We start from the raw sequence: 26211 nt of genomic DNA on the forward strand, positions 1-26211 counted from the left end.
CGGTTGCTGGGTTTTTGTACATTTTTGGCCATGGCTTCCTGAGACTTTTTTGTGTGGGTCAGCTCCTGGTAGATGTGTTCCGAGTGTGTGAATAAAGCCCAAACAAAATGGCCGCTTGAGTGAATGTCTGTTGACCTTGTTGTTTATTAAAGGGAAGTGTAACATTGGAAATACACATTACACGTTTTCATATATGTTTCCCTTGTGAGCGGAAGATTGGTCGCTATAATAATGATGGCAAAAAAAAAAAAAAAAATTCAACTTGGAAACATTTTAGAAAAGTAAAACAAATGTGAAGTTATATACTGTATATATCTATACACATATAGCTACAGTGGCGCCTTGACTTAAGAGTGGAAATTTAATGTGCTCAGTTTTCAATTCAATTATGACCAATGAAATTCTGATGAATCTGTTCCAGGTCCCCAAAAAGCTGAATTTTGTTGTTGAGTGAAAACAGCACTGTCTTGTATAAAACCATAAAAAACAGAACGGAGACTCCACTCAGACACTGCTTGTTACCTGAAAAACTCGTAAGTCAAGGTACCAGTGTAGGAGCATTTTAAAATGACAGAGGTTAACTTGTTAAATGCTTCCAAAGACTTTGTTCCTGGTTCGTCCCAGTCTGCAGTCAGTGTCTTGTGATTTTATTGCACGGAGAACCGAGAGGCGAGCTCTCAAAATACACTGGTGGTGCTCACGTTCATTTTTAAATTTTTTTTTTTGCCTTGTCACACTTCTGACTCCAGGCTGGAGACCCTCCCCCAGGGTTTTGGCACAAATGGACTATTGACCCGGCGCGCCACCAACACCTGCCGACGTGCTCTGCCAGCCGAGAGGGGCTCATCCCGCTCGGCCCCGAACACACTGTTCTGGTAGGCCATGGGCCGGGCAGGGCCATGGTCCGGGCAGTGGGTGGCGCACGGCAACAGGTGGCACAGGTCTTTGGGGCTGTTGTAGAACTGGCTCGGCGGCGTGACGTACACCGGCAGGTCCGAGTAAGAGTTCAGGTAGGTGGAGTAGTGTCTGTGCACCAAAGTGGACGAGGAGCGGCGCAGGGCGGCGGGGTTCTGCAGGACGGCCTCCCGGTACGACGGTAGCCGAGTGGGGTCGGCGTACTTGAGTTTCTGCTTGTAAGGGTACGAGCCCATGTGGGCCGGGTCCAAGTAGGCGGGCTCAGCGGCCAGCGGGTAGCAGGACAGATTGTGTCCCAGGCTGCCGTACAACTTGTGGGGCTTGGTGCCGGCTGGCACCACCACCCGCGGGAACAGGTCGGGCACGTCGGCGGGGCGGGGCAAGGCGGAGGTGGACGGCTTGGTCTCGTCCACCTGCCGGATGCGCTCGTTCCCCCAGGTAGCTTTAAGGAAAGAGGCTCTGCGGTTGAGTTTGTCCTTCCCCAGCAGGGGGACGTCGTCCATCTCGGCTTCCAGGTACGACTTCATGCAGGAGTTGCAGCTGGCGGCTGCGCTCGGGTAGTGTCCCGGGTTGGCGCAAGGGGTGTGGCTTTTCATCAGCTGGTTGGCTCTGAGCTCGGCCAGGCAGGATCGCGGCTCGTCGTAGTCGGCCCTCGACCTCAGGTCGGGGGACTCGAGCACGTAGCTGCGTCTCCTGCGGCCCCCGCAGTCAGGCGGGTAGCTCAGCTTCCTCCTCAGGGGGGCTCGATGCTCCACATAGATGCCGGGAACCTGCATTTCCCGGTAGGTGACGAAAGGTGATGCGGGGTGGCGCACCGGGTTCTCCACATAGAGCCGGCCGGCGTGGTGGGGCTGGGCGCCGGTGCTGGGCGACACGTCGGACATGGCGAGGTGGGGGCTGCTGAGGCTGGAGATGGGCAGCGTCCTCTCCAGGAGGTTGTTGCGGGCGGGGAGTGTGTAGCGGAGTGGTGTGGGTCGCGTGATCACCCGCGCTTTGTCCAGGAGGGGCTGGGCGGCGCCATCCCCGTAGTGGATGGGGAAGGTCGGGGTGCGGCTCCTCACCAGGTAGGGCGTGTGGTTGTCGGCGATGCTGGTCACGTAGGGCAGGCGGCAGTGCGCCACGTCAGCGGCCACGCGGGGCGGGAGGCCGGCCCTTGCGTTGTCTGCCGCCGCCCCTCGCCGGCTCCAGCTCTCCAGGGTCTTGGTGGCGCTGTCCAGGGAGTTCTCCACTCGGGCGGACGACACCATGTCCTTCGCCGTCTTTAGCATCTTTAGCATGTTGGCCTGCGAGTAGTTTCCGGTGACGTCGGGGCTCTGGATGCTGCCGTTGCGATCCGTCTGCTCCACGCCGTTGAAGCAGCTGTAAATGCCCTGCAGGCGCACACACACACACAAAAGTTTTACGAACTATCCCGTCCGGTCCTATCCTTTTGACATAATCGACCCGGGGTGCCGATAGTTCCACTATGAGACATTTGAAGTCACCACCTTGAGTAGGACATTGTAAGTTCTTTGATTTTCCCCGATGTGATGTAAAAAGTGGTCAGAGTGAGCCATCGAAACCACTGAAACACTTGCGTGCAAGTGAGACAGATGATAAGAAAAAGTGCTGATGCTCGCACTTCCTCACACGAGCTGCTCGCCGCCTGGCAAACGCACACACGTCTGTTAATCGGGCAATTTAAATGCAGGTGCTGGCGGATCACAAGCGCCCGCAATATTTCAGTCGGACTTATTTTATTGCTTTCATCTGGCTTTACTCCACTTTGTTTTTTTTTTTTTGGAGGCTTGTTTGGCCTGCTATCAACTGCATTGCGACGCTTTACTGAGCTTAGCCGAGACTTGATCACACATTTCATTCTGGAGACCAAAATGACTTTTTGAATTCCTCCAGTAAAAAAGTGGGGGTGCCGCAAACATACCCTGCTGATGGCCAGGAGGAAGTCGAGGCGCTGGGACTTTGGTAGCGAGTGGCGCAGCTTCCAGTAGAGCAGATGCTCCCAGGCGAAGACCAGCAGACTGAGGCCCATGGCCACCAGCAGCATGTAGAAGACACCCGCCATGTTGTCGATGTCCAGCTTGCTGCTCATCACCTCCTTCTTCTCGTTGCGGCAGATACCCGTCAGCCACACCGTCTGCAGCTTCTGGGTGTCGCCTGCCACGCGAGATCACAACCGCACACATCTGGATCGGGCCGAAGGAGTCGTGGGTGGAGCTTACCGTCGGCTAAGAACTGCAACAGGGCCAGGTCGATGGGCCTCTTCCAGCGGGAGTCCTTCTGCAGAGCGATGCCGTACCCTGTGGTGGCGAAGACTTTGCCGCTGCCGATGGTGACCAGTTTGCAGCCCTCGTCTTTTCCCGCCATGTAGTTGAGCACGGCGGCGTCGTAGATGAAGGCGTCCAGTTTCCTGGCGGCGGCCATCGCAAAGAGCACGCAAGTTGGCGGCGGCGCTCGAGTCGAGTGCAGTTCCTCGAGGCCGACACCTACCCGGTCTTGAGGCTGTTGAGGGCATCCTCCACCCCCTTCTGGTTGTACTTGACCATGTGCGAGTGCATCTCAGGGTAGTTGCTGCGGATGTTGCGCTCCGTGCTGCCATTGGGCACCGTACCAAAGCGAAACGGAGGGTACTGCTCCTGAGGCTTCTGGAACTGCAAGAGGCCCCGCCCCGTTCAGCAAACTCCGCCCACCACGCTTGGAAGTCCACCTCAGAGCCACGCTCTTTACCTTCTTGTCGCTGAGCCCGGACACAGTGTCAATGTACTGCTCCTGGATCATGAAGGCGGCCAAGTTGGCCGTGTAGGACGCCAGGAAGATGACGGCGAAGAAAGCCCACACCAGCACCATGATCTTGCTGGTGGTGCCCTTGGGGTTCTCGATGGGCACAGAGTTGTTGAAGACGATTCCCCAAAGAAGCCACACCGACTTGCCGATGGTGAAGGTGGGACCGCCGGGATCTGCGCATGGGCGACAAACGCTTCGGTCAATGTGTGGCTTGGCGGCTCCCTCTAGTGCTAAGTAAAGGAATAACTCCACCGAACACTTAGATCTACTATGCTACTGTATTTTAATGTCAGTCATGTTGGTGGTACTTAAGTATTTCTGTAGGCAGTACTTGGGGTAAAATTCAGAACCAAGATAAAACTTTTATCTATTGATTTTGTAAGCGATTAAGTGAGGAGGGGGACGGCCGGCTGACCTTTGGCCGTCACCAGGCTGCGGTTGTAGCCCACCGGACTGCAGTATTCAAAGACGAAGACAGTAATGGCGACCACGGTGAGGCACATGACGAACATCATCACCCACACGGCCGGACTGTATGGCTCTGCGAGTGCAACCAAAATATAAACAAAAAACTCGAAATATATTCGATCAAATCCAATTCCTTTGTCTGACCTAGGAAGGCAGAGGGTGAGACGGTGCCATTGCTCCTGGCCACCATGACACTGATGCCCGTCTCCACGAACGGCACAGAGAAGTCGATAATCTCTGAGCGTTCTTCGTTGATGGTCAGCGAGCCGATGGCCATGTCTGCACGCTTGTAGAATACCTGTTGGGGGGGGGACAAGAAGTAGTGCTTTGCCGGCGTTTTGTGGCACATTGGGTTCCGAAATCTATCTTGAAGTAAATTGAAGATCTTCGTTTAGACAAAAGTAGTGCTGTGCCACCACCTTGGCCCATGGTTGTGCTAAAGAACTATGTTGAAATAAACTTAGGAGTTTGATAAAAAGGAGCTCTTTGACGCCAACATAAATTAGTTTGATAGAATATTTGAACATTTTGACTTTTCTTTCCAACGATTACCTCTCCGATCATGCCGTTCCAGATGCCGCGCACCAGTTTGCCATGCTTGCCGTTGGTGACGAGGTAGAGGTCGTAGGAGAACTTGATGTTGCGCGACAGCTTCTTGAGGATGTCGATGCAGAAGCCTTTGCAGCACAGTTTGGTGTACGGCTCCGTGTGGCCCACGATGCTGCGGCGAGAACCCAAACGTCGGGCGTGATGAACGAGGCTCGTTACCAGCGCGGGAAATCTTTTACTTGGCCGTCGATTGATTGCGGCACGTGCGAGCGCACCCGAGTATTGACCTCGCCTGCTGTCTTTTATCACCTTCGAGTCGACGCTATTAGCTGACAAATAAACGTGTTGATACTCGACGCTGCGCACTGACCCACACCCAGGCCCGAAAATGAACCCTGCCATTTTTTTTTTTTGCGGATTGTTTGTATGAGCATCACGTCCGCGGAAGCCACACTTCAAACATGAGCGCTTGGCCAGCGGCCCGAAAACCGCAGGCCTGCTTTACGCCGGAAAGTCATTTCAGCCTTTCCTCCTTTTCAAACATGCGGATGGCTCCGCTGATTCGCATCCGCCGCCGACTTGTCTGACACCACGTTGGCCGGCGGCTTCCGTACCCATCAAGTGACGGATAACAACAGAGGGTCCATCTCGGGATCTATCCGACAAGCCTCGCGCCTCCACGTGAGTGATATGACGCAAACAGCGGGAGACGAGGCTCTCCATCTTGCACGTTGACGCGTGTGATAAGAAATCAATTAAGCGGGCCACGTTAGCGCGCCGGAACGCTGGCGGAGATTCCAAGCGGCGGTCTCATCGGGTCGCTAATTAGCTGACTGTGAAAAGGCTTGTTGATCGGATTCCCGACTGGGGATTCGCTCATCCGTTTGAGGATGTTTATCAGCAACTCCCCAAATTGTTCGTCATGAAGAAATATTTTCCCCCGTGGTTCCGCTTTTGAGCGGCGCGATCCGGTTACAGGAAAGAACAAAAGCTCCTTTTTGTTAGTTTGATTCTTTTACGGTGGTGACGTTTGTTTCGGCGTCCGCTTACGTCTCGGTCTTGTTGGACTGTCGTCTGCACGGCACGGTGTTGCTGACGCAGGTTCCGGTCAGCGGGTCCACGGCCTCCACGATGACGAAGGGGCGCTCCTCCAGCGTGGCCACCGTGAGGTGCCTGTAGTCGGAGACGGGCTCCAAGTAGGAGCCGTAGCGGGGCCACACCGGGTACCTCATCTGGAGGATGCTCATCTCGTACGTTCCCACCTAGAATTTGAAATCAATAAATCAGCTTCACTTTTAAAGTAGCGACACATGTGAGCAATGAGCGTGAGATGAAAGTGCTGAGCATGCGCCGGCCGAACGTTCTTTTATCACAATCTCCCATCTTAATGCAGCCGTCCCCAATTTTTTTGCCGCCGCCGTTATCGCTCATCCAGGACCTGGCTGCCGTTTGTGGACACTTGAGAGGAAATTGATTTGATTTCTTCCTTTCGCAAGGAGGGGACGAACTGAGCCGGCAACTTTAGGCCGCCGACTCTCGCTCGATGAAGAGAAATCGGGAGGAAGCGGCGGGAAAAGGGCGAGCAAACACGTCATCCTCTGCGGATGTTTGCCATCGGTCACACCGATAGCTTCGCTATTTACCTGGGTGTCTCTCAATCGAGTCCGGCGGAATTCCAAACGGCTGCAAAATACACCGAGATGAGAAGCGACACGTTCCTGGGTTTTTTTTCTTCCCGTAGGCACGGATCACGCTTTCCGAGGCCTCCTCGAAAGTGAGCTGCCAAAACGCGGCCGAATTTAGATGCCACTAAAAGCTGCTCGTAAAACGCCGTCTAATTGGTGCGGCAATTAACACTGTAAATCAAGCGCTAAGGAGGGAGCCCGGTTCTGACGTCACGTGACCTTGTCCCACTGCCTCTCCCTGTCCAGCGAGATGATGTTCATTGCCGGGTTGACCAGGTAGCCGTTGGCGTTGAAGGAGAAGTCGTTCTGCTCCCAGCTCACGTTCAGCATGTGTCTGACAAAAAGAAAAATCATTTTAGCCGCTTCCTCTAGATTAAATTTGAAGATTAAATATTCAAATAAACAAGAAGGTTTGGTTTTGGGTTCTTTTTTGATTGCTTGTTTCCACCGCTTGCAAGCCCGTTAAATCGGACCCGCGGCGTTGCTTTCGTATTCCGGCGGAGGTGATGAAAATGCGCCTCAGTCGGCTGATCTGCCTTAATCCAATTGGCAGGTTAACTGATTCGTTCTCCCGACAGCGAGGCGGCCAGAAGAGTAAGAAGGCTTGTTCGTGTTTGATGTGCAAGAAGGGAAGACAGAAAAGAGCTTTGTTCTGTCCGATCCACCTTCAAATTGTGCCTGCTGGGTTATTTTGAGAGCCATCATCACGGAATCAAAGTCCGGGATAATGTTCTATTGTTTTTTTGTTTTTTCACGGACAGTTTGGCCTCACACGAGTTGTCTCGCCTCCGCTGATGACACCAGACGAGTGTTCCATTAGCAACCCGACCGCTGCCAGTGTCCCCAAATAAACTTGTTTGAATACTAAAATCAGATTTTCTGACTTTGCCTCCTCGGAAAGCATTTTTTTTTTTCCCATCGTTCCAAAATACTTGATCAGTCTAACGATCTGCTTTCGACAGACACTTGCCGCACCTGTATGTCAGCAGCGACTCGCCCCAACACTCCATCGCGCGGTCGTCTCAGAGGCACGACGAGATGGATGGCGGCGGGTGAAGATGCAGTTTAGCCGACTGACAGTGGCCATAAATCTGTCACGGCGCACCAAATAGTCCCGGATAAATAAATGAACGCGGCGTCTCCAGATGTCAAAGGCTCTTTCAGGAAGTCTTGACTCCCAAACTCCCCCAAATCTCGAGCAAATAAAAGATAGCCCACCAAAAATAATTGAAGTTCATCTGCCAAAATGTATTAGCAAGAAATATCACCCGAGTGGAGCCGGTCATGTTTCCCGGGTGGAGTCAATCAATTCACTCAGCCCCTCCTGATCCTTTCCCCGCTCGGAATCTCATTGGGTGTCAGGCTGGCAGAGACTCCATCCAAAACACGCATATGAATGAGGCCTTCCCCGAGAAGAGGCGGCACTCCCTCTCTGATCCCTGAATGACTTGGTACATAAATAAACATCCCGCCGCACTTTCATTGCAAATGTATTATTTGGTGTTGGCGGCCATTCGAGAAGATTCACTCGGTTTACCGCAATTTAATGCGGACGAGTATCTCGGTTTTCCAAAAGGCCTTCGCCGATTTGATCGAGGCTGTCGAGTAAAGTGCGGCAGTGTCATTTTGAATTATGGTCAGGCGGTCAAGAAAGATGAAGCCGCTCCAAGAACTAGTCAGTGACAAGAAGCGAAATGTTTTTGTGCTAATGCCTTGATTTGATTATGGCAGCCTTCTGTTGGATACGCTTCAGGTCTCCGGCGCTTACCTGAAGAGCGAGTCGTTGGTGGCGGAGGTCTTGACGGGATTGTGGCAGTCGTTGTGGGCCTCGGGCAAAAAGCCCCTCTGTTTGCGGTAGCTCTGCACGCCCTTGACCACGATGGCCACGCCGTCGCGCACCCGCTTCCTCAGGCTGAGCCTCCAGCGGTCGCTGATGATGCTGATGAGTCCCACCGGAAAGCTGTCGGGCGGCGCCACGTCGGGGTTGCCCACCGCCAGGCTAGGGAGAATCCAGATGTAGCCCGGCCCCACCAGCCCGGCCTCGGACGCCATGCTGAAGAGGTAGCGGGCCTCCTCGTGGGAACAGTAAAGCAGCAGCACCTGGGCGTCGATTTGCTGCAGCAGCCGCCGCGCTCGCACGTCGTTGGAAGAGTCGACCGACATGTCGAAGGTCAGCACGTCTTGCAGCTCCCATATGAAGTAGCTGCTGTCGATGTAGGCCTTAACGTAGTCCACGTAGGCCTCGTAACCCGGGTACAGGCTGGTGACCACTACAAAGCTGTCCCAGTTGTACTCCTCCATCACCTTGAACACGCCGTTGATCTGCTGCTCGATGGACGAGCCCAGCTGCAGGAAGTTGGAGCCCTCGCTCTGCGGGGGAGGAAATCACACGAGGGTCACCAAGATGGCAGAGATGCAAAGATGGTGACGCCCAGCCACTGGGATATTCATTCGGTGGTTAATGCAGTCGCTGTTCATCAAATAAACACTCCGTTTGTGTTGCGTAACATCGAGCGAGCGGGAAGCTCTCCGTCATCTTTTAAGTGACTCTCGGCCGGCCGTTCAGACGTGCCCAAGTGCTTCTGGAAGCTCCAGACTCATTCATCACCTCAAGCACGTGTCTCACTTGGCCGGGTAGCCTCCGCATATTTGCAAATGCAGACAAGGAAACGCTGCCATCTGTGCGGAAGGCAGGCAGGCAGGCAGGCAGGTCTTAGTTTTTTAATTTTTTTATCTGTGACCTTGGTAGGGGACTCTCCACTGAAAAGTAATATGACTGAAACGAAACCTCTTTGACAGAATTTCAGATCCGACACGGAGACGGTGCTGCTGGTGGAATCACTTTCAAAGTTGGCGCCAGAACTTGTGTAATTGTCCAAATTTAACCTTCAGGCCCAAGTCAGAACCTTGTGTGAGGGGATCAAGCAAGCCGAGCCCCTGCGACGCTACATTTTGAGTGAAGTCTTCCAATCTTGCTCAGTCACAAGATATATTTTCACAAGTTACACTTTACACAAAACTTTTTGTTTAAAAACTGTGCAAATGGAAGATGACCTTTGAGCCAAGCAAGTTCTGAGTTCTATATTAGCTGATTTAAGCGAGCCGTTCCCCGTCGCTGCTAATTTCTACGAACAAATCCACCAACGCCTCGTTAAGACGGGGGCACACGCCGGTGACCGGCCTAAACGAAGCTGACAGGGCTGATGAATTTTCTACCAAGTCCAGAGTTAAACTGCGAATATGTAGCTGACTCAAGGAGAAATTATCTCAGCGTTTACTGAAACATGCTTTTTTATTTTTAGTTTTTTACTGTTTGGATATCATGAAACCACCTTTGTGACCTGATCTGGTTTGGACACAATATATTTTTCTTTGGTCCATTGTCTCAAGGCCGAGATGAGCGTTTGCTTGAAATGAGCAGCTATTGCGCAACAATGCAATTTGATTCAGAATCATGGGCTGATCGCGAAAAGCCCATTTGTGCTTCTTTAGTGTCGGACTTTCCCGGTGGGGTTCTCAAAGCTGTGGGATGATTTTCACCTTCTCCTCCCCGGGGAGAATTAAAGCACTCTAGCGAGCGGGAGTCCTCACAAGTGGAGTGGGGTCAAGTACCCCGAGACTGGCGGCAGGTCTGTGATCTTGTTCCGCCTGACTCCTCGGCGTCCTTGAAAGGCCGCCCGATGATGTATGAGCATCTTATGAGTCCCGACGTCACGACTAAATCCACCCACTTGCTCCACTCTGCTGGGCTGTGGGAAAAAGCGCTTAGTTCTCTCTCGCTCCCTTTCAAGCGCCACCGGAGAGAAATACAATCATCGATGTCGTGCGTGTGTGCTAGCTTAGCTTGCAACTCTGACTGCTTTCAGTGTTTAAAATTGTTCCTATGCTGAAATATTTGATTTGAAGAATGTCAGGGGACACTTTCCCAAAGTCACTTTATCGTTCTACTCGATTGCGCCTTTATGTCTTAAAAGTGAGAGCAAACTGGAAAATAGGAACATTATCTTGGTTCCTCATTCATCTTTGCTTAATTAAAAGCGCCGTATTTATATCTTCCCAGCGTGCCAGTCTCATAAATGAATTTCAGTTATCGGTGAAACGCTTGAGTGAGGCGACAGCACCGTGCGGGTTGTCACTATATTCCCCTCGCGGGTCAGAACGTGACTGTCAGAGTTTAAAGCGTTGAGTGCTAGCACGTCCGCTACGCTTTGCTTTTCAGCGGGGGATTCCCGGATTCTGACGTTTACCGGTTGAATTCAAGTGGTACCGAGTTCTGTGAGACCTTTCATCAAAACCATCAAGATTATGAGCATAATTCCATAGTCGTCAGTCCTAAAGACGATTAAAACCGTTGAGTGGAGAGCTTAGCGTCTCAGCGCTCAGATTACATTTACGTTGGCAAAAAAAAAAAAGTTCATTCAAGTTTTTTTCATCCTCTGGATCGATCTTAGCCAGTGCCCGGCGGGAGACTTCTTGGGCACCCACCTCCCGACGTTTCCCGCCAAGGCTCTGTTTGGAAACATCGGCTAGCATGCGAAGGAGCTCGGCGGGCCGTGAGATTAGCAGCTGTCGGACCTGATGAGGGTTCGTCAAGAGCGGCGAAGCGGCGATTATCTGCAAACAGCTGTTGACCGGAGAGGGCCAAACGGCGCTCTTAGCAAACAGCGCTATGTGCAAACGGCCCTCTGACAAGTCTTAACAGGAGCCATATGGAGTCGCTACCTGCACTGAAACACTCCAATTTGGCTGAAGGTGACTCGGGTCTATTAATAGTCTCGGGATTGTATCCAAAACAAGCCAAAGGAAAGCGGAGCTTGATATCAGTTGGCTTGGAGACAATTCAAAGCAGAGCAACGAATCAACACGGCCGAAGCCGCCTGCTTTTCTGTCATGTGACTTCCGGCTGCCGCGACATATGGACCCACTCCGGCGTCTTGCTTACGTAGGCTAACCCGCCCGGCAACTAGAAGCGGACGCACGATAGCCTGCTCGCTTGGCAACCCGACATTAGCAACTGCAGGCACGCAATAAACATAGCGACAGTAAAAATGATCAAAATTGAACGTTTCCTCCCTTGGCCCTTGAAAGCGCAGGGCAAAGTAAAATCTACAATTTGGGTGAATCCACTTTAAACACAACACCACATGATGTATCCGTCCGGTCATCCGCAGTTAACGTCGCTCTCCGGCTAATGAGCGCAGAGCGCTCCTATTTCATCTTAACGGCCAGCGCGCCCGGGTCTTAATACGCCGGTTTACGTGCTAATGTATTCCGAGCGGGTCGCACCTGGAAGAGAGACGTTAAGGATGGAGGTGAGGGATGGGAAGCATTAGCGGCTCAGAGGCATGGCACCCCGGAGGCCGGCGCCAGGACAAGGTCAACCTAATGTCAAACGATTCACTCGTCCGTTCTGCACAAGCGAGTGGCCTGCAGTGATAATATTTTTCTTTTTCAAGAAAATGGAAATGGGGGGCATTCTTGTACGCAAGTGTACAATTGAGCATATCGGGGTCCTGTAGGGGTGAAGCAAATGGGAGCAAATCCAATCGGGAGCGTTTGATTCAAGTGAAACGAGCTGAAGTCGACAGCCACGTTTTGCTTTAAATTATTCATGACATCACGTGCTGCCGGAATCGTAAATACGACAAGCTGCGACGACGCAACAAATTGCCACTCCGGAGCCACGGGCAGCTCGTTAGATTGAGGAAACACAAAATGTTTCACGGACAAAGAAATGGAAGGAGAGGAAATGTTGGTGACACGGAAGCCATTTTGAAAAGGATTACATGTGGACTCCGGCGCTTAGCCGCCTTACTTTTCCATTTAGACTTCAATCATTGGCGTGCAAACAAGTTTGTGACGCTGCTTAGAAGCCAACAGGAGTTGTTTGGTGGTCTTCAAATCTGAAGGCAGCTTCTAAATCTAACTTTATTCTCAGAAGATTACACTTGGTTGATGATGGCTACATTTAAAACTCCTTATGTTTTTTTTTAACTTGAGCACAAGTGAATCCACCAAAAATTTTGACCCTGTAAAGTTGTCCGGCGGCACGCAAAGTCATGTAAAGATGACAGATTGGAACGCTCTGATGTCCATTTTGGATCTGCTAATTAGCACTCAGAGGACCGGACGCGAGGTAATTAGCTATTATTTCATCCTGTCTTAAGGCTGCTAATTCACCTTGACCGAGTCTTTGGGTGCACTCACATCAAGAGAATTCGAGTTTTGGTTCCTTTGCGATAAGAGCGCCGACTTGAGAGCCGTTTGAAAAAGTTTGCTTCTGCAAATTGCCGGCGTAAATGCCACTTGACGGCAAGATTGATCGGCGGTTGGGTCTTTCCTGACAAAAACAAAGGTCAGAAAAACCTCGGCAAGTTCGGAGCAAATAAATAGAGCTGCAATCCACTCATGTGTGTCATGACGTGTCATTCAAGTTATGTTTGACTTTTAGAAAGGTCCGGTTGTGGACATTGGCTTCGTGTCGAGCCCTGAACCATGCAAGGGCTCGTTCTGACCTGGACTTTCTACTTGCCCTCATATAGACCTTCTACTTTCTGCTGTTATTTTAGCTTGAGGTTATCAATGGGCCGCGGCGGGATTTGGGTTCAATTTGGACTGTTGACTGAACCGGATAGAATGAGCCGTCTCGTCCTTATTTTATTATTTTGAGCCAAATGTTCCCGGAGGTGAACTCTCGACCTCCTGCTGACGTTTTTGGTCATGTGATGGAAGGATGATGTTGGGTTAATAAAGAGACCCTCAGTTCAAGTCTGAGTTGTACTTCTTGAGTTCTGACATGGACACAACACGGTGGCTCTGACCTTGTACGGCAAGACGACGGCGGAGCCTCCGCTGATCCCCACGATGGGCACTCCGGTCTGAGCAGAGATGAAGTCCAGGATCTGGGCCACGGCCTCGGAGCCCACGTTGTCCTCAAAGACCACGCCGTGGACGCGGTTAGCGGCCAGCGTGTCGCAGATGCGGGTGAGCAGCGCTCGGGGGTTGGTGTTGTTTACCAGCACAGTGATGGGGTTGACCTCTAGAGGCAGGTCCATAAAGTTCTCGCGACTCAGCCGCCCCTTGATCTCTGACTGGTAAGCCGAGCCACTGAAGACCACCGCCACGTTCACGGCGGGCGTTGGGAGCCCGAAGGGCCGGGCGGAGCAGCGAGGGGCGGCGCAAGCGAGCAACAGCAGCAGCAGCGGCAGCGACGGCGGAGGCCACCACAAGGAGGCGCTCAAGCGAACGCCCATCTCAGTCACCTACTGCCTGCAGGAAGGAGTCAACAGACACATTTTTTTAGTTCATTGGTTCTGAACACTGCTCAACATTGCGGGATTGTTTTTTCATTTGGTCCCGCCCACTCCAAAGTCAGTCAAAGCATAAAGTGGACCCTTCTGTGTTATGTTGCGCAAATACGCAGTAATCCACACCGCAGCTCGTTGTCTTATTTTAGAGGTCCGCCGCCGCTCGTTGTGGCCATTAAGAGCGGCTCAGCGGCGTATTTTTAGAGCGTGGGGCGGCGTGCGGCAGCGTGCGGCGGCGTAGGGCAGATGACCGGGGCTCTTAGGGTGGCATCTGCCGCCTCGCTGCTGTTGTGCTGTGCGCTCCAACACAACAGATGGTGGCCAGTGTTTAATGCAACAAATGGAGAACAAGAGGATTTGTGCGCCCCCCCCCCCCACACCATGCCAGCCCACTCTCTCTCGTGACATTACGCTTGAGGCTGTTGCTTAATTTTTCAGACTTAATCTGCCAACGGTCTGCTTGTCATGAACTGACATTGTTACCACCAAGTTCTCAAACTTTTTGGCTTCCAAACGAAACTTTCTTCCAAATGATCAAAACACCAGTAAAATCTATTGGCCATGTGTTACCCTAAATACCCCATGAAATTGAAAAGTCATTATGGTATAATAAATGTATTATTTTGGAAGAACAAAGTTGAAATTTTTCCGGAAAAAGTTTACGAGGAAAGACATTTTTTGCCAAAATCCAACACTCGTGATTTTATGTAAATAAAATGTTTAGAAGTTTGTATTATTATTATTTGTATGGTATGTATGACGTTTTAGCCAAATCAAGTTGGTTTAGTGGTTCAGAATATGAAGTGATATTCCTGGCAGACCCCCGGTGTGCTCCGGGAGCTCCAAAAACACAAATGTCTACAATCGCTGGCAGCAAACATTTGTTTTGATCCCCCGTCGGTGGCTCCTCATCGAAATGACTCTCCTGAAAGGGCCAACCAAGTTGGCCTTCACACTAATCCCAGCTCTTTGTGCGACCTTGCTAATGGACTGGATTTGCCAGTGCTAGCTAACGTAATTTACTCCTTTGAAAACTCGGATTGCAGCGTTGTCGGGGACGCCGGCAGAACGCCCGCAATGTCAACGTGGCGTCGGGCGGCATCAGGCGGCTCCGGGGGAGCGCGGCACGCCGGTTCCCCCATTAGAGATGCGACCCGGCAAGTAATGGCGTCCCAGTGGGGGGACCATATTGTAATCCCTCGGTAATCCCCGTCAAGCGTCACAGCCCCGCGGCTTGATTGTAGCGCAGGAGATTTGGCGAGCGCTGCACGGAAGGTAATTGAGTGCAAGAAGACGTGGCAGAGAAGGTCCCCAACTAAACTCCAACAACACCAAAGAGAATATATTGTAAATCATTTTTGGAGTCATGAGCAACAAAACGGGAGTTCACCGTTGTGACAATCTGGGCCTCATGTCTCACCGCTCAAAAAAAAAAGAAAAAAAAATTGCCCCGTCAAAGTCAACTGTAATTATTGGCCGGCGACGCGCACTTGGCGACGATGAGCTCTTGTCAGCGAGTTATTGATGACTCATTCCCTGTTTGGTTTAATTCCGCATCCGTGTTCGACCTTGCCGCGTTCGCCTCAGCCGTTTGGGCGTCTTGATTGAGCGCGTGCAAGGTCGGGAGCCTTTTAAGCATTTGGACCACGTCGCAAGCTCGCCCGTCAAAGGCATTAACCCGCAAACGATTGGCGTGCTGTCGCAGCTGAAACGTGGATCATGTCATTGCGCCGAACCTTCGACTTTCCCGCTCTGTCAATCAGAACTTCACAAGCTAAACAAAATAAACAAATAAATAAATAAATAAAAACTGATAAAGTGCGGCATATACAAAATTAAGGTATTGCTTGTCGGTATCGGTTTGGAGAAGCAGCAAATAATCGTAAATAAATCGTTTTAACTATCGGCTTGTTGTGTTTCAGCCGTTTCATGGCCGCATGCTTTTTCAGCATGTTGACCACGTATGGGGTCTTTGTTTGCGCCCCCCCCCCCCCCGGCATTCCGGTACCGTCGCAGGCTAATGTCATTGTGTTCACTCGCTCCCTCGCGGTGACGGCTAATCAGGTTAGCAGATGATTTACGGAGGATCACGTGTAAGGCGTCGCGTGGACACCGTCCCACGCATGTTGGACGTGGTGGCGTGTGACGTGACCGCAAAGACAATGATGGCAATACTTGGCTAAACGACATACTCCTGCTATAATCGAGTTTTACGCTCAAGCTTTTAAATGGAGAAATGTTTGGTTGTGTTTACGCGCATCCCATTTGCCATTGATGGCAAATTCCAAGCTGTGACTGAGAAGCACTGCCCTAAAAAAAATTAATAAAAAACACGTTCATGAAGCCTGACGGGGAATCAAAAGTCACCCGGGACATCCCTTTTGGAAAGCCGAGATGCATGACCGGCGCCGGTGCCGCCATTTTGTCCGGCACGAACCCGGGACTGAAATAGATGGAAGTGGTCGCTTGGTTGTGCTTTCATCTCGCCGGCCCGCCGCACAAATTTCACGCTTTGACAGCGAGCGACACTTCATGAAAGTCAGCTTTGGCAAATGGACAAATTGAAAAGAAAAAAGATGGAGGGTGTGCTGTTAGGCTGAGGAAACATCTTTGCCATTTATTTGTGATGAGTGAAAACCAACAAGCGTGTGTCTCTTTAGTCACGATAAAAATAGGAAGGACAAAAGGTTGTTTCCTTGAAGAGACAAAATCGTTTCCTGACACGAATGCTAATATTTCCGTTTTTTTTTTTTAGAATGATCTAATCCTTCTCGGTTGTAATTATATTTGGCTTATTTGATGTTGATCCAATCTGCCCTGCAGGCAAAGTTAAATTGAGCGACAAGGCGACAACATTTTTAAAATAATCTCAAGTATATTTGGATGTGGCACCGCAGCTCACCCCCTATTTTTTTTTTAATCAAGTCCGAATCAAGGTCAAATTGCGACTCATAAGTCTTCCTTGATTTTGGTGTCGAATCTGATCGCAATCAGAGAAAATTGCAAGGACAACGCTCGTTTGTTTCAGCCTTGAGTCTGTCCGTGCTTCTTGAGCCGTTTTTTGTACAAATACTGCCAACGCGCATTATGTCGCTGACCGATTGGACGTTTCCCCCTGCGGAAATGTGACACAGCTTCGCCACGTATCCGATGGAGCGCTCTCCCGCATCATTGCCTGTGGATAAAAAATGAGTCGAGAAAATGTAATCAGAGGACATATTTCCTCACAATGCTTAGAAGGAGCGACGATATTGTCTCGTCCATTCAAAGCACGTCGATAAAGACCGAAGGGAAAATGACTGCCGAGGCCTTTGACTGTTACGTACATTTATGGAGCTGGACTGATAGCTGGAGGTGGAAATGGAAGATTTTGGATAAGCAAAATATGGACGACTGTTCCCGCTGGAAATGTGAATTGGACAATTGAGGAGAAAATCACAAGGTGGCCTTGGGAAGCCATTACGGGGCTAATTTTAGCGCTTGAAGGTTTTAGCCTCAACCAAACATTGCTGGGCGTGAAAGTGTCACAAATAGACGAGGATCATCAGATGCTTATTTTCAGCAGTTGACACAAAATTGGGTGAACGTGTCGATGGTGCTGCGGGAAAGGCAACAGGAAGTTAGCCATTTTGTTATGCTAATTCCAACACGTACGAGGGAATTCAAAGAAACGAGCCCCAGTCGGAAGCAATTTTTCTCGACAGACGAGTGACAGGAAGCTTTCTCGACACGGCCTCCGAATGGCCGAGAACGCGAGAGCCGTTCAACGCTTTGCTTCGCTTGCTCCATTGGGCGCTACTTGATATTCTGTCGTTTGTTTCCCCGCAAAGCTCAGCCATCTATTATGGTGACCCTCTCCTTTCAACTTGTCTATTTCTTCATCTGATGGCCGCGACAAAACACCAGCGCCATCGGTCGATGAGTCGCGGCGGCGCTGTCAAGTCCCGATCCAGATCGTTAATGTGAAGCTGCGGCGGGAAAAAGGCTTTCTGGCGTGTCATCGCCTCCGCGCCTCGTCTTTAATGGCGTCTTTTATATTCCGGGCATCGGGCCCGCGCCGCAGTCGTTTTAACAACGCACACCTGTCGCCCCTTCTGCTACCTGATTGATCGCGGATCGGCGGCTGGCCGGGTCCTTCGTCATCGATATCTTGTTGCTCTCAAACCAAAAGTATCTTTGCAATGCCATATGCTCCTATTTCGCTTTGAGGATGACGACGACATTGTTCAACCTCCGAATTGTTTAGATTTACAATCGGAATGAAGGGAAATTAATCGCGTTTGAAAGTTCTATATTTCAGTCGGTTTGTTTTATAGCAGGTCGTGAAAAAAGTGGCAATTTAGCATCACTCACTCGTCTTGTTGTAAACGTAATTCAAACTGAGGAGCAATCAGACGTCATCGCTTCGAGGATTTGATCTTTGAAGGGGGAAACTGGAAATGGCCCAAAAAACATCATGGCAGACTTCCAGGGTCAACTCGCTTTACAATCCGAAGAACGCAAAAGTCCCTCTGGGTTCATCGCCGGCATATCTCGCGGCCATCTTATCGTTTGTGTTCTTAATTCATTAGAAGACCTCCTAACACAGGCGAGAGGCCGCTTTGCGCTTTTTAATCAAAGCCATTAAGACGTCGGCTGGGGGCGCCTCGGCCAAGACGCACAAAGCGCGACGTGCCTCTTCATTAAGTGGACAAGATGCGATTTAGTGTTATTGGATCTAAGCCGATCGGCCCGGGCTGAAATCAAGCAAAATATGATCTTTACGAGTGCCAATAAAGGCCGGTGATGTGAGCGCGTGCGGCGCCGGGGGCTTTGCTCCCGTAAATATTCATTCGGATTCCTTTGGAGGCTGCTCGGGTAGCTACGTGTAGGGCTTTCGCGAGGCTCCGAGAAAGACGAGACAAAGACAAAGAAAGACGAGCCGCCTCTTTTGCGGCCGATTGAACAGATTGCGCGCCGACGTGTTTGTTGGCTGGGGATTATCGCGCTCAGCGTAATCCATTTCCCCGCTAACACGTTGCTTTGATGTTTACCTGAAGCTTAGCCGCCCGAACCTGGCGCCCGCCCATGGCGATATGAATACTCCCACTTTGACCCGTCCGCCGGCGATATTGTGTTTACGTAGCGGAGATAAATGTAAGGCCGGTGTTAATCTGATAGGGTGGCTGCCTGTCCAGAAGCGGAGCGCCGGCCTACCCTGCTGTCCTCCGCCCCCCCCCCCCCCGTCCCCGGTGCAGCTGTCATCGCTGACTGGACGACTGCTTGCACACATGCATGTGACCCCGGACACGCACACGCGCGCGCACATTCCGCCAGTAATCCACATATGAGCAGACCACTTTTGTCTTAATCTGTGTTGGAGGAAGCGAGTAGTTCTGTATTTTGAATTATTTATTTCTTTTTTTTCAAAGAGCAGCCGGTGAAATGGAGTCTCATGCATTTCTCCCATCTGAGGGATTTCCTCTCAAAATTCCAAAGCCGATTTTCACCTGACTCGGTGGTCAAATTTTTGGGACAAACAGAGTTGACGTCAGAGCTCTTCTCAACAGGGACGTGCAGTCAGAGGAGGCAAAGGAGGCTATGCCTCCCCTGCCATCATGAAAAGGGGAAAAACAAATTCTTTTTTTAATCTTAAAGGCATTTTCCTTTTAATTTCAATAATTTTGTATCATTCTTAACCAAAATCGCTGATTTTTTATCGTTATTTTAAAACCGAAGACGATTCGCTCGTAGGACCCGTTCTGTCTAGCCTCCTCTGAGGATTGCGTAATCACACGGCTGCCTATGTTGACAGGCTATGCAGTTAGACAGAACTGCTCTCTGTCTTTATGTCGCTGTTTAAGTGTTCAAGTGGCTATATTAACTAATTTCCATAGTTAAACTGGTTTATATAATATCTTGTGTTTTTGTCATCTGTCTGTAACGTCGTGTTTCTTTAGATTAACAAAACAGTTTTGAAAAGAGACCTTACGGAGGCTACAAAAAAAGGTTCTCCAGCCTTATGACAGGGGGTGCTAGTGATCCTGGGATGTTTGTTGCGCCTACCTGTAGAGTAAGAGATCTCCAGTTCACATTTACAGTGAACAACTGAGGAGCAGTCGTCCATTTGTTTCGTTTCACATTCATTTTGCTTGTTTTTTTCCGTTTTTACATTTCGTTTTACAATGGAGGATGACATATCCAAACGATTTTCAACGATGGATTTTCGGTCGAAGCAGGAGGTCATCAGTAAAGGAAGAGCAACTCCAGAGTTAAAAGGTTTGATTCGGACAACGGGACCTGGGAACGGAGTGGTCCGCACGATCGAAAATAAGTTTTGGATTCCGTGTGCTTTATTGAGTGTTTTTATGTGTGAAGACTGCTGATATGAGATTTGAATTAAAATAGTTCAAATTAAATAATGAATAAGCCACACTAGAGCAGCGGTCCCCAACCTTTTTTGTGACATGGTTAGGTGCCGGACAAATTTTACCGGGGAAAGGGGGGGGGGGGGGTGAAGTCAGTGCCTCCACAGTCATGAACCTCACCGCACGTCACTGCTTCTCAACTATAATGAGACTTTTTCTTGTGACTGACACATCTACCAAGTTTCACGTTGACATCAAACCACGTCTGAATTTGTTGACTCTGTTGGCCGCCATTACAAAGCTGGCAGGGAGCGAGCCGTGATGCTCTGCGACCAGAACAATGATGGAGATGCCTGTTAACCTTCCCTCCCCCCCCTCCCCTCCCTCCTCAGCCTGCGGCGTGTCGGCTTTGGTTCTCAGCGGGGACGCTGCGTCGGAGGAGGTGCGAGCGATGCCGCGCTCTGAATTTCAATGGGCCGGGAACTCGTGCGTGCCCGTGAGCGCGGCCATAAACTCTGGCGAGGGCAGAAAGCGCGACCTGACACTTGACAACATGTTCCCCCCCGTCGGTGGTATCACAATGGCCCTACCTCCAAACCTGCTACACGATCAGCATTGAAGGTGTGTTTCCACACATTGGCATATTTTGCCGGACGGGCGCCATGCTCGAAGAGGCATAATGATGAGCCATTCGTCAGCTGCCGGAGTGCCCCGCCTCTGTTTACACGCCCCCTTCATACTCAGGTGAAACAAGTCATATTTTATCCCCGTTTCATTAGCGACTTGTCATTCGAGTTAGTGCTTCGGCATCCTCCTCCTCGGCTTTCATTTTGATTTTCACCACAGAGGATTCGACGAATAATCTGTGTGGATTTCACAGGTCATCCATGTCGGGATTGAACGGAGGACACCAAATTGTTTTATGAACGAAAAAAAAATATTTTCCTCCTCACATTTCTCAAAGCTTTTGGGGCACTGCCCCGCCCACCATGCCCTCACTGCAAGGCCTTTCAAAACATGACTATGTTAAATTAAAATGTTAGACTTGCAAACGTGACATTAAATTCTGCAAGGACACCCGAAATCCTCAAATTAGCAAAAATCCGCAAACAAGTTTGCCGAGAGACAATTTTTAGTGTCAGTGCCTTCTTCTTTAGTCATTGGCGAGTGTTTGAAACGCACGCTACTGACACCTACAGGATTTAAGCAGTACTGACACAACTCAAAGCGGGTCAACAGTCAACTTGTGTCTCTGAGTTGCTTTGCATTCTGCAAACACTCATCAGCTTTGACTTCATTCATATTTGAAGTTCCTTCCAAATTTAGATCTTTCATATTGTGCCACCTTAACCAAGCTTTCAGTGTTCGGATCAATTAGTCTGGTGACCAACGGCGGCAGCGCTTTGCTATCGATTGCTGCTCCTGCTGCTGCTGAGAGCTTGTCAGGAGCCACAAGTGTCCGCCACTCGGAGCCTTCAAGCTTCACGGGATGCTCTCACATGGTGACAAAGTGCCTCTTGGCACTCAATGAACTGCTCCAACTGTTTACAGTGACTCATCGATCTACTTCTGACCACCGGCGCCGCCGGCCACCCGCTAAGTTACAGCAACAGTTTGTGCACAGACTCTGCGGGATGTCCGATTCCCTGCAGAGGACCCGAATTCCTCCACAACTCAAATTTCCACGTGACTTTCTGAAGTACATCTCTTCGAGAGAAGGTTCTTACCTGTGTCGGCGATCCTCATCCAGCCCGGAACTGTCAGCGCTCATTCCTCTCCTTGAGCCTCCACTTAATTCGCCTGTCTGGCTCTCTCTCTCTCTCTCTCTCTCCTTCGCCCTTTCCGGCTTCTTCGTTTTCCTCCTCCTGCACTTGTTTGAGTCTATTTGAGTAGCAGCAACAGAGGAGCCCGCTGTGATGGTGGCGGCATGGTTTCCAGCATTTTGGCAGAAGGTCACGTTATCTTTGGCTGCTGAGGAGAGAAAGGGGGGGGGGGTGATGCGGCGTGATGGAGCGATATCACAGCGTGCAAATTAACACATGGTGGCTCTTCACACTCACTTTTGGCTAAATAGTCCACTTGGGAAGGTGAGACATGTGGCTCAAGGAAGGGATTGCAGGTAAAAGGTCCCCCGGGCGCTCTGAGCGCGCAAAGGCTTTTATTTGAAAGCTGTTCGGCCACCTCCGGGGGAAAAACAATTCCAGTCTTGGCTCGGATGCTTGGAAGGAAAACAGACCTGCAAAGAGCTGCCAGGAACTTAGCAAAACAAATCCTCCTCTGAGCGGTACTCCATCTTGGTGTGGGGACACCTGTCCTTCTCAGGCTGATGCTTCAGGGTGACCCCCGCTCCCCGTCGTCCAGCCTCCCCTCCTCGCCCTCCCCCGTCGCTCCGGCTCCATCAAAGCGAGCCGGACAGATGGCGACGGTGCGGGGGACAGATGTGAGCAAGACCGCCGTCTGACTTGGGAAGATTCCTTTCAAGTGTTTTTTTTTTTTTTTGGGTGGGGGGGGGGGGGGTTTCTTTAGGCCTTACTTCCTGTCCCGTCTTTGGTTTCTCTCTCGGCCCCCCGTCCCACCTGCGCCCCGCTGTCCAGCATCAGCGGGGCTCTCGCAATCCTGACTGCAACACGGCGGCGGCGTATCACAGGAAGGGCTTGTGAGCTCTAATGATTACGGAGTACGGATTTATTCTTCGCCCTCCCTCCTCTACGCTCGCCTCCCTCCTCTCCGTGTATTCCCCCCTCCCTCCCGGACGCTCTGCAACTCCACGGACACTTTTCTTTCTCCCCTCCCGTCGCCGTCGAATGCGTCATGACTATCGCTCGGAGGCGTTCTGCTACAGGTCCGACTGTAGCTCCAATCAACAGGTTTGCCCTTGACTCCGCTCTCTCTGGGAATCATCCTCTCGGGATGAGTGACCCATCAAGGACTAATTCTGTCAGGTCGATTCCAACTGGTCTGGTTAAATTTTTTTCCTGCTCAAGGGGGGTGTCGTCACTGGCGGGCCAGGATTAATGACTGTGAACAAAAGTCTGGTTAGAGATCACGTGAATCAAGACATGAGTCCACAAACCCCTTACACAATGGCATTTGTTTACCCTGCCCCCCTCCCAACATTTAATTACAATTAATGTTAAGTATTGGGTCTTAAAACTTCCAAATCTGGTCCCAGCGCCTCACCATCCCTTTACACGTGTACTCTGTCTGGCTTTGGCCCAAATTTGGAGGTCCACTTTAACACCAGGACAAATTTTAAAATATATAGACAACTTTGACGGTCCAGAAGGCCAAAGGGTTAAAAAAAAAAAAAAAAAAAAAAAAAGAAAGTGAACACCCAAAGAGCTGCCTGCTGATTGAAATACGGACATTTGGGACTGGTTTGCAAATCAGTCTTCCCGCTCTCAGCCAAGATGCCAAGTTGGGCATCTCCATTTAAAACGGAAAACAAACAATGACTAAGTGATTCTCACGTTGTTTCCACAAGGACTCGTTCAGTCTCCAAATGTCGTTAAGCCGCTTGTCTTCACAAGTGCAGGCAGTTGGCAGAGCTCCAACACTTGGCCATCTTGTCCAAAAATGATGACTAAAGGGATATTTCATCAAGCTTCAAACAGTAGAGGACAACTTGTTCTCTACTGGATTGTCCTGGTTAACGCTGAGGATGTTGCATGTTTTGAAACGCGAGTGGGAGAAAACTTGAAAAAGTTTGCCCTCACTCTCGTTGCCTTGGCTGCATTCCGCGCTCCGTGCAATTTCGCCTGCACCGGATAAACAGAAAGTGCCAAGAGCTGACTGAAAAATGTGATGCTAATCCCCCTGACATTTGCAACCTGGTAATTGTCATTGCGCCATTCTCTCGCGCTCACCTGCCACATCAATCCTCATTACTCAAACTCACCTTGAGCGACCTTGCGGCACTTGTAGCTTTGACTCAGCAATTTATGTCAAGCACAAGTGTGGCGAAAGGTCGCGCAGGTATTTTCAGACAATCTGCCGGAACCGCTTTCTTGTCCCCCCCCCCACCCGCTCTCTGATCGACCAGCTCATTGGGTCTGTCGCTTCAAGTAGGTCATGGCTTGAGCACTCCCTACAGTTTGTCAGGAGAAATGCACTTGGTGCTCTCTAAAGTGAGCAGAGGTGACTCAAGTGTTCATACTCAGTACTTAGGAATGAGTATAGGTTTTTTTTTTGTTTTTTTTTTTAAACAGAAAAGCAATTCAGGAGGCGCACAAGTCGGTAGCAGTGGTCGGGCATTGAACCGAACCTGCAAGTCTTGGATCTGCACAGGTGGGCTGGTGGGGGAGGAAGTAACACATGTGAGTGAGTAGCGGTAGCAGAAGGGAAGGCAAAAGGCGGGCATATGCTCTCCCCTCTGTGGCCTGGCCTTCCCGTCGGCAGGGGCGGGAGGGGGAAAAAAAAAACAGCCTAAGAATGAAACCTTCTGCTCTGTGATGGTTTTTACAAACACCATCTCTGCTTTTTATCAGGGTTTGCCCGAGAGCTATTTTCAAAAACGGTCGATTTTGTGACCGGGGGAGAGAGGAAAAAAGATGAGGTCAAAGGGCAAAATTTGCTTCCCGTGAGGTAAGCTGAATTTATCCCGATGGTCTAACAGCGTTGAGCGGTTAGGATTGTAAATTAGGAGTTAGTTTTAGGTGTAAAGTTATGTTTAGGATTAAGGCACGATTAGGTTAGGTTATGGGGACTTTAATGTGATCTATGTTTCGACGGAATACATTCACAGAGATGGACGTTCTTCATGAGCATGTAGACGGCGCCCTCTACAGGCCACACGCACCCAAAGCTGGGAACTCTGGTTTGAAGAAGACAAGCGCAAATAGAGGCGAGGTGTCATCAAATATGCACTCTCGTCTGGTCACACTCGTTTCTTTTGGGTCCATTCACACCATTCGCAGCCTGGCCGGCTTTCAGCTGGAGGAGAAATAAAAAATGGATTTACTCGGAATAAACAACACTTGGTAAACTGCCTTAAACGCAACATGTGGGATTGTTCACAGCGCAGCCTCACAGGCCAGCATGCGATTGCAAACTCGCCGTCTAAATTTCTCTTGTCGTGCAAACAAAAGGCAACAGAAGCTTGAGAAAAGATCACGTTATCGCGTCAGCTGGCTCGAAAAGCTCAACGTTCGTCTGTCGAGTGCACGTCAGTCAAATTTGGTAGCGAGCAAATTTACACAATCTCAAGTATGCTTTCGGAGCAACCTCTCGCAAACGACGCCTTCAAACTGAAACAGCCAACTTCCTGTATCAGGTGGACGAGGTGAAATTTTGATCCCGCCCACAATTTCAGAGGCTGCCGGAAGATTTCCTGGCACGGCCCTCTCCATCCAACCCCCGTGGCGTCTCCAGAGGCTCCGGACAACAGACGGGTCGCAGCGAAACCACATTTCAAATCCGGTGTGCAGATGGACACTAGTGGCGGTGCTGCTAAATCCTGCGCCACTTGGCAACACGGCGCCAGCAGGCCGAGGGCAGCCATGCATCATCATCATCATCATCATCTTCATCATTACATTTAGGGCTGCATGGCTTAGATTAGAGGGTTTAAATTTGGGGCTTAAGGGAGGGTTAAGGGACAGTTATTGTGTGTTTGGGAAGGTTTTAGTGTCGGGGTGAAGGTCAGGATCTTGAATGTCTTCAATTAAGCTAAACTACTTTCCCCACTTTCCACGGATCGCGGGTTTCCCCACCTGCCCGATGCCGCAGGAGGCCCCATGTGTGCACCGCCCCGCCCCCCCTGCCCTTGCACTACCCTCGGAGTGACGGCCATAAACGGGAGCTCACCTCATTGCACAAATGGCGGCGTCACCATTCTGCCCGCTCAGCACTTAAGCTTCTATTCTTAGCTCCTCTCTGGGCTCCTTATCATTATTTTACCTGTTGGCTTGATGAAGGCGGAGAGGTGAGCTCAGGGCCAGCTGGCTGTGAACTTGGGTCATGTCAGTCCGACATGGGAGGCGCTTTGGAGGTCCTGCTAGCATACAATTGGAGAGAAGAGTTTGGTAAAGATCCTAAACCACGAGGTAAAACAATTGAACTCGCACCTGTTTGTCTTTTGTTGGTATTTGTCACCCTCTGTTGTTCAGTTCAGGTATTACAGCCTCTCCTCCGGGAGGGAATCATGTCCACTAGACTGTA

The 26211-nt window shown here is 50.5% G+C and overlaps 2 protein-coding genes across 3 annotated transcripts in view; both read right to left on the reverse strand.

The window, feature by feature from the left end:
• Positions 1-141: 141 nt before the first annotated feature.
• grin2ca (glutamate receptor, ionotropic, N-methyl D-aspartate 2Ca) lies at positions 142-22358 on the reverse strand. 2 transcript variants are annotated; one of them, XM_085933658.1, is made up of 14 exons: positions 22113-22358; positions 21780-22020; positions 13220-13667; positions 8167-8768; positions 6618-6732; positions 5764-5975; positions 4717-4885; positions 4309-4462; positions 4112-4237; positions 3640-3869; positions 3403-3563; positions 3135-3322; positions 2837-3069; positions 142-2285 (listed from the first exon to the last, which is right to left on the reverse strand). In XM_085933658.1, exons 3-14 carry the CDS (start codon positions 13649-13651, stop codon positions 732-734), a joined length of 4176 nt encoding a protein of 1391 aa, XP_085789784.1. In that variant the 5' UTR covers positions 13652-13667; positions 21780-22020; positions 22113-22358; the 3' UTR covers positions 142-731. The 2 variants fall into 2 exon arrangements, with proteins under 2 accessions (XP_085789784.1, XP_085789783.1); XM_085933657.1 differs by having other exon boundaries at positions 21780-22023.
• A 2089-nt stretch (positions 22359-24447) lies between these two features.
• Positions 24448-26211, reverse strand: part of LOC147044030 (RNA binding protein fox-1 homolog 3-like) — a 154816-nt gene continuing 153052 nt past the window's right edge. Inside the window, exons 4-6 of the transcript XR_015068527.1 lie at positions 26118-26206; positions 25951-26044; positions 24448-24984 (exon numbers count right to left, since the gene is read on the reverse strand). The gene's annotated coding sequence lies outside the window, so the exon portion shown is untranslated. The remainder of the gene's footprint in view (positions 24985-25950; positions 26045-26117; positions 26207-26211) is intronic.

The sequence above is a fragment of the Syngnathus leptorhynchus genome, chromosome 16 (genome assembly GCF_054491065.1).
Source record: "Syngnathus leptorhynchus isolate UIUO chromosome 16, UIUO_Slep, whole genome shotgun sequence".
Classification (NCBI taxonomy): domain Eukaryota; kingdom Metazoa; phylum Chordata; class Actinopteri; order Syngnathiformes; family Syngnathidae; genus Syngnathus; species Syngnathus leptorhynchus.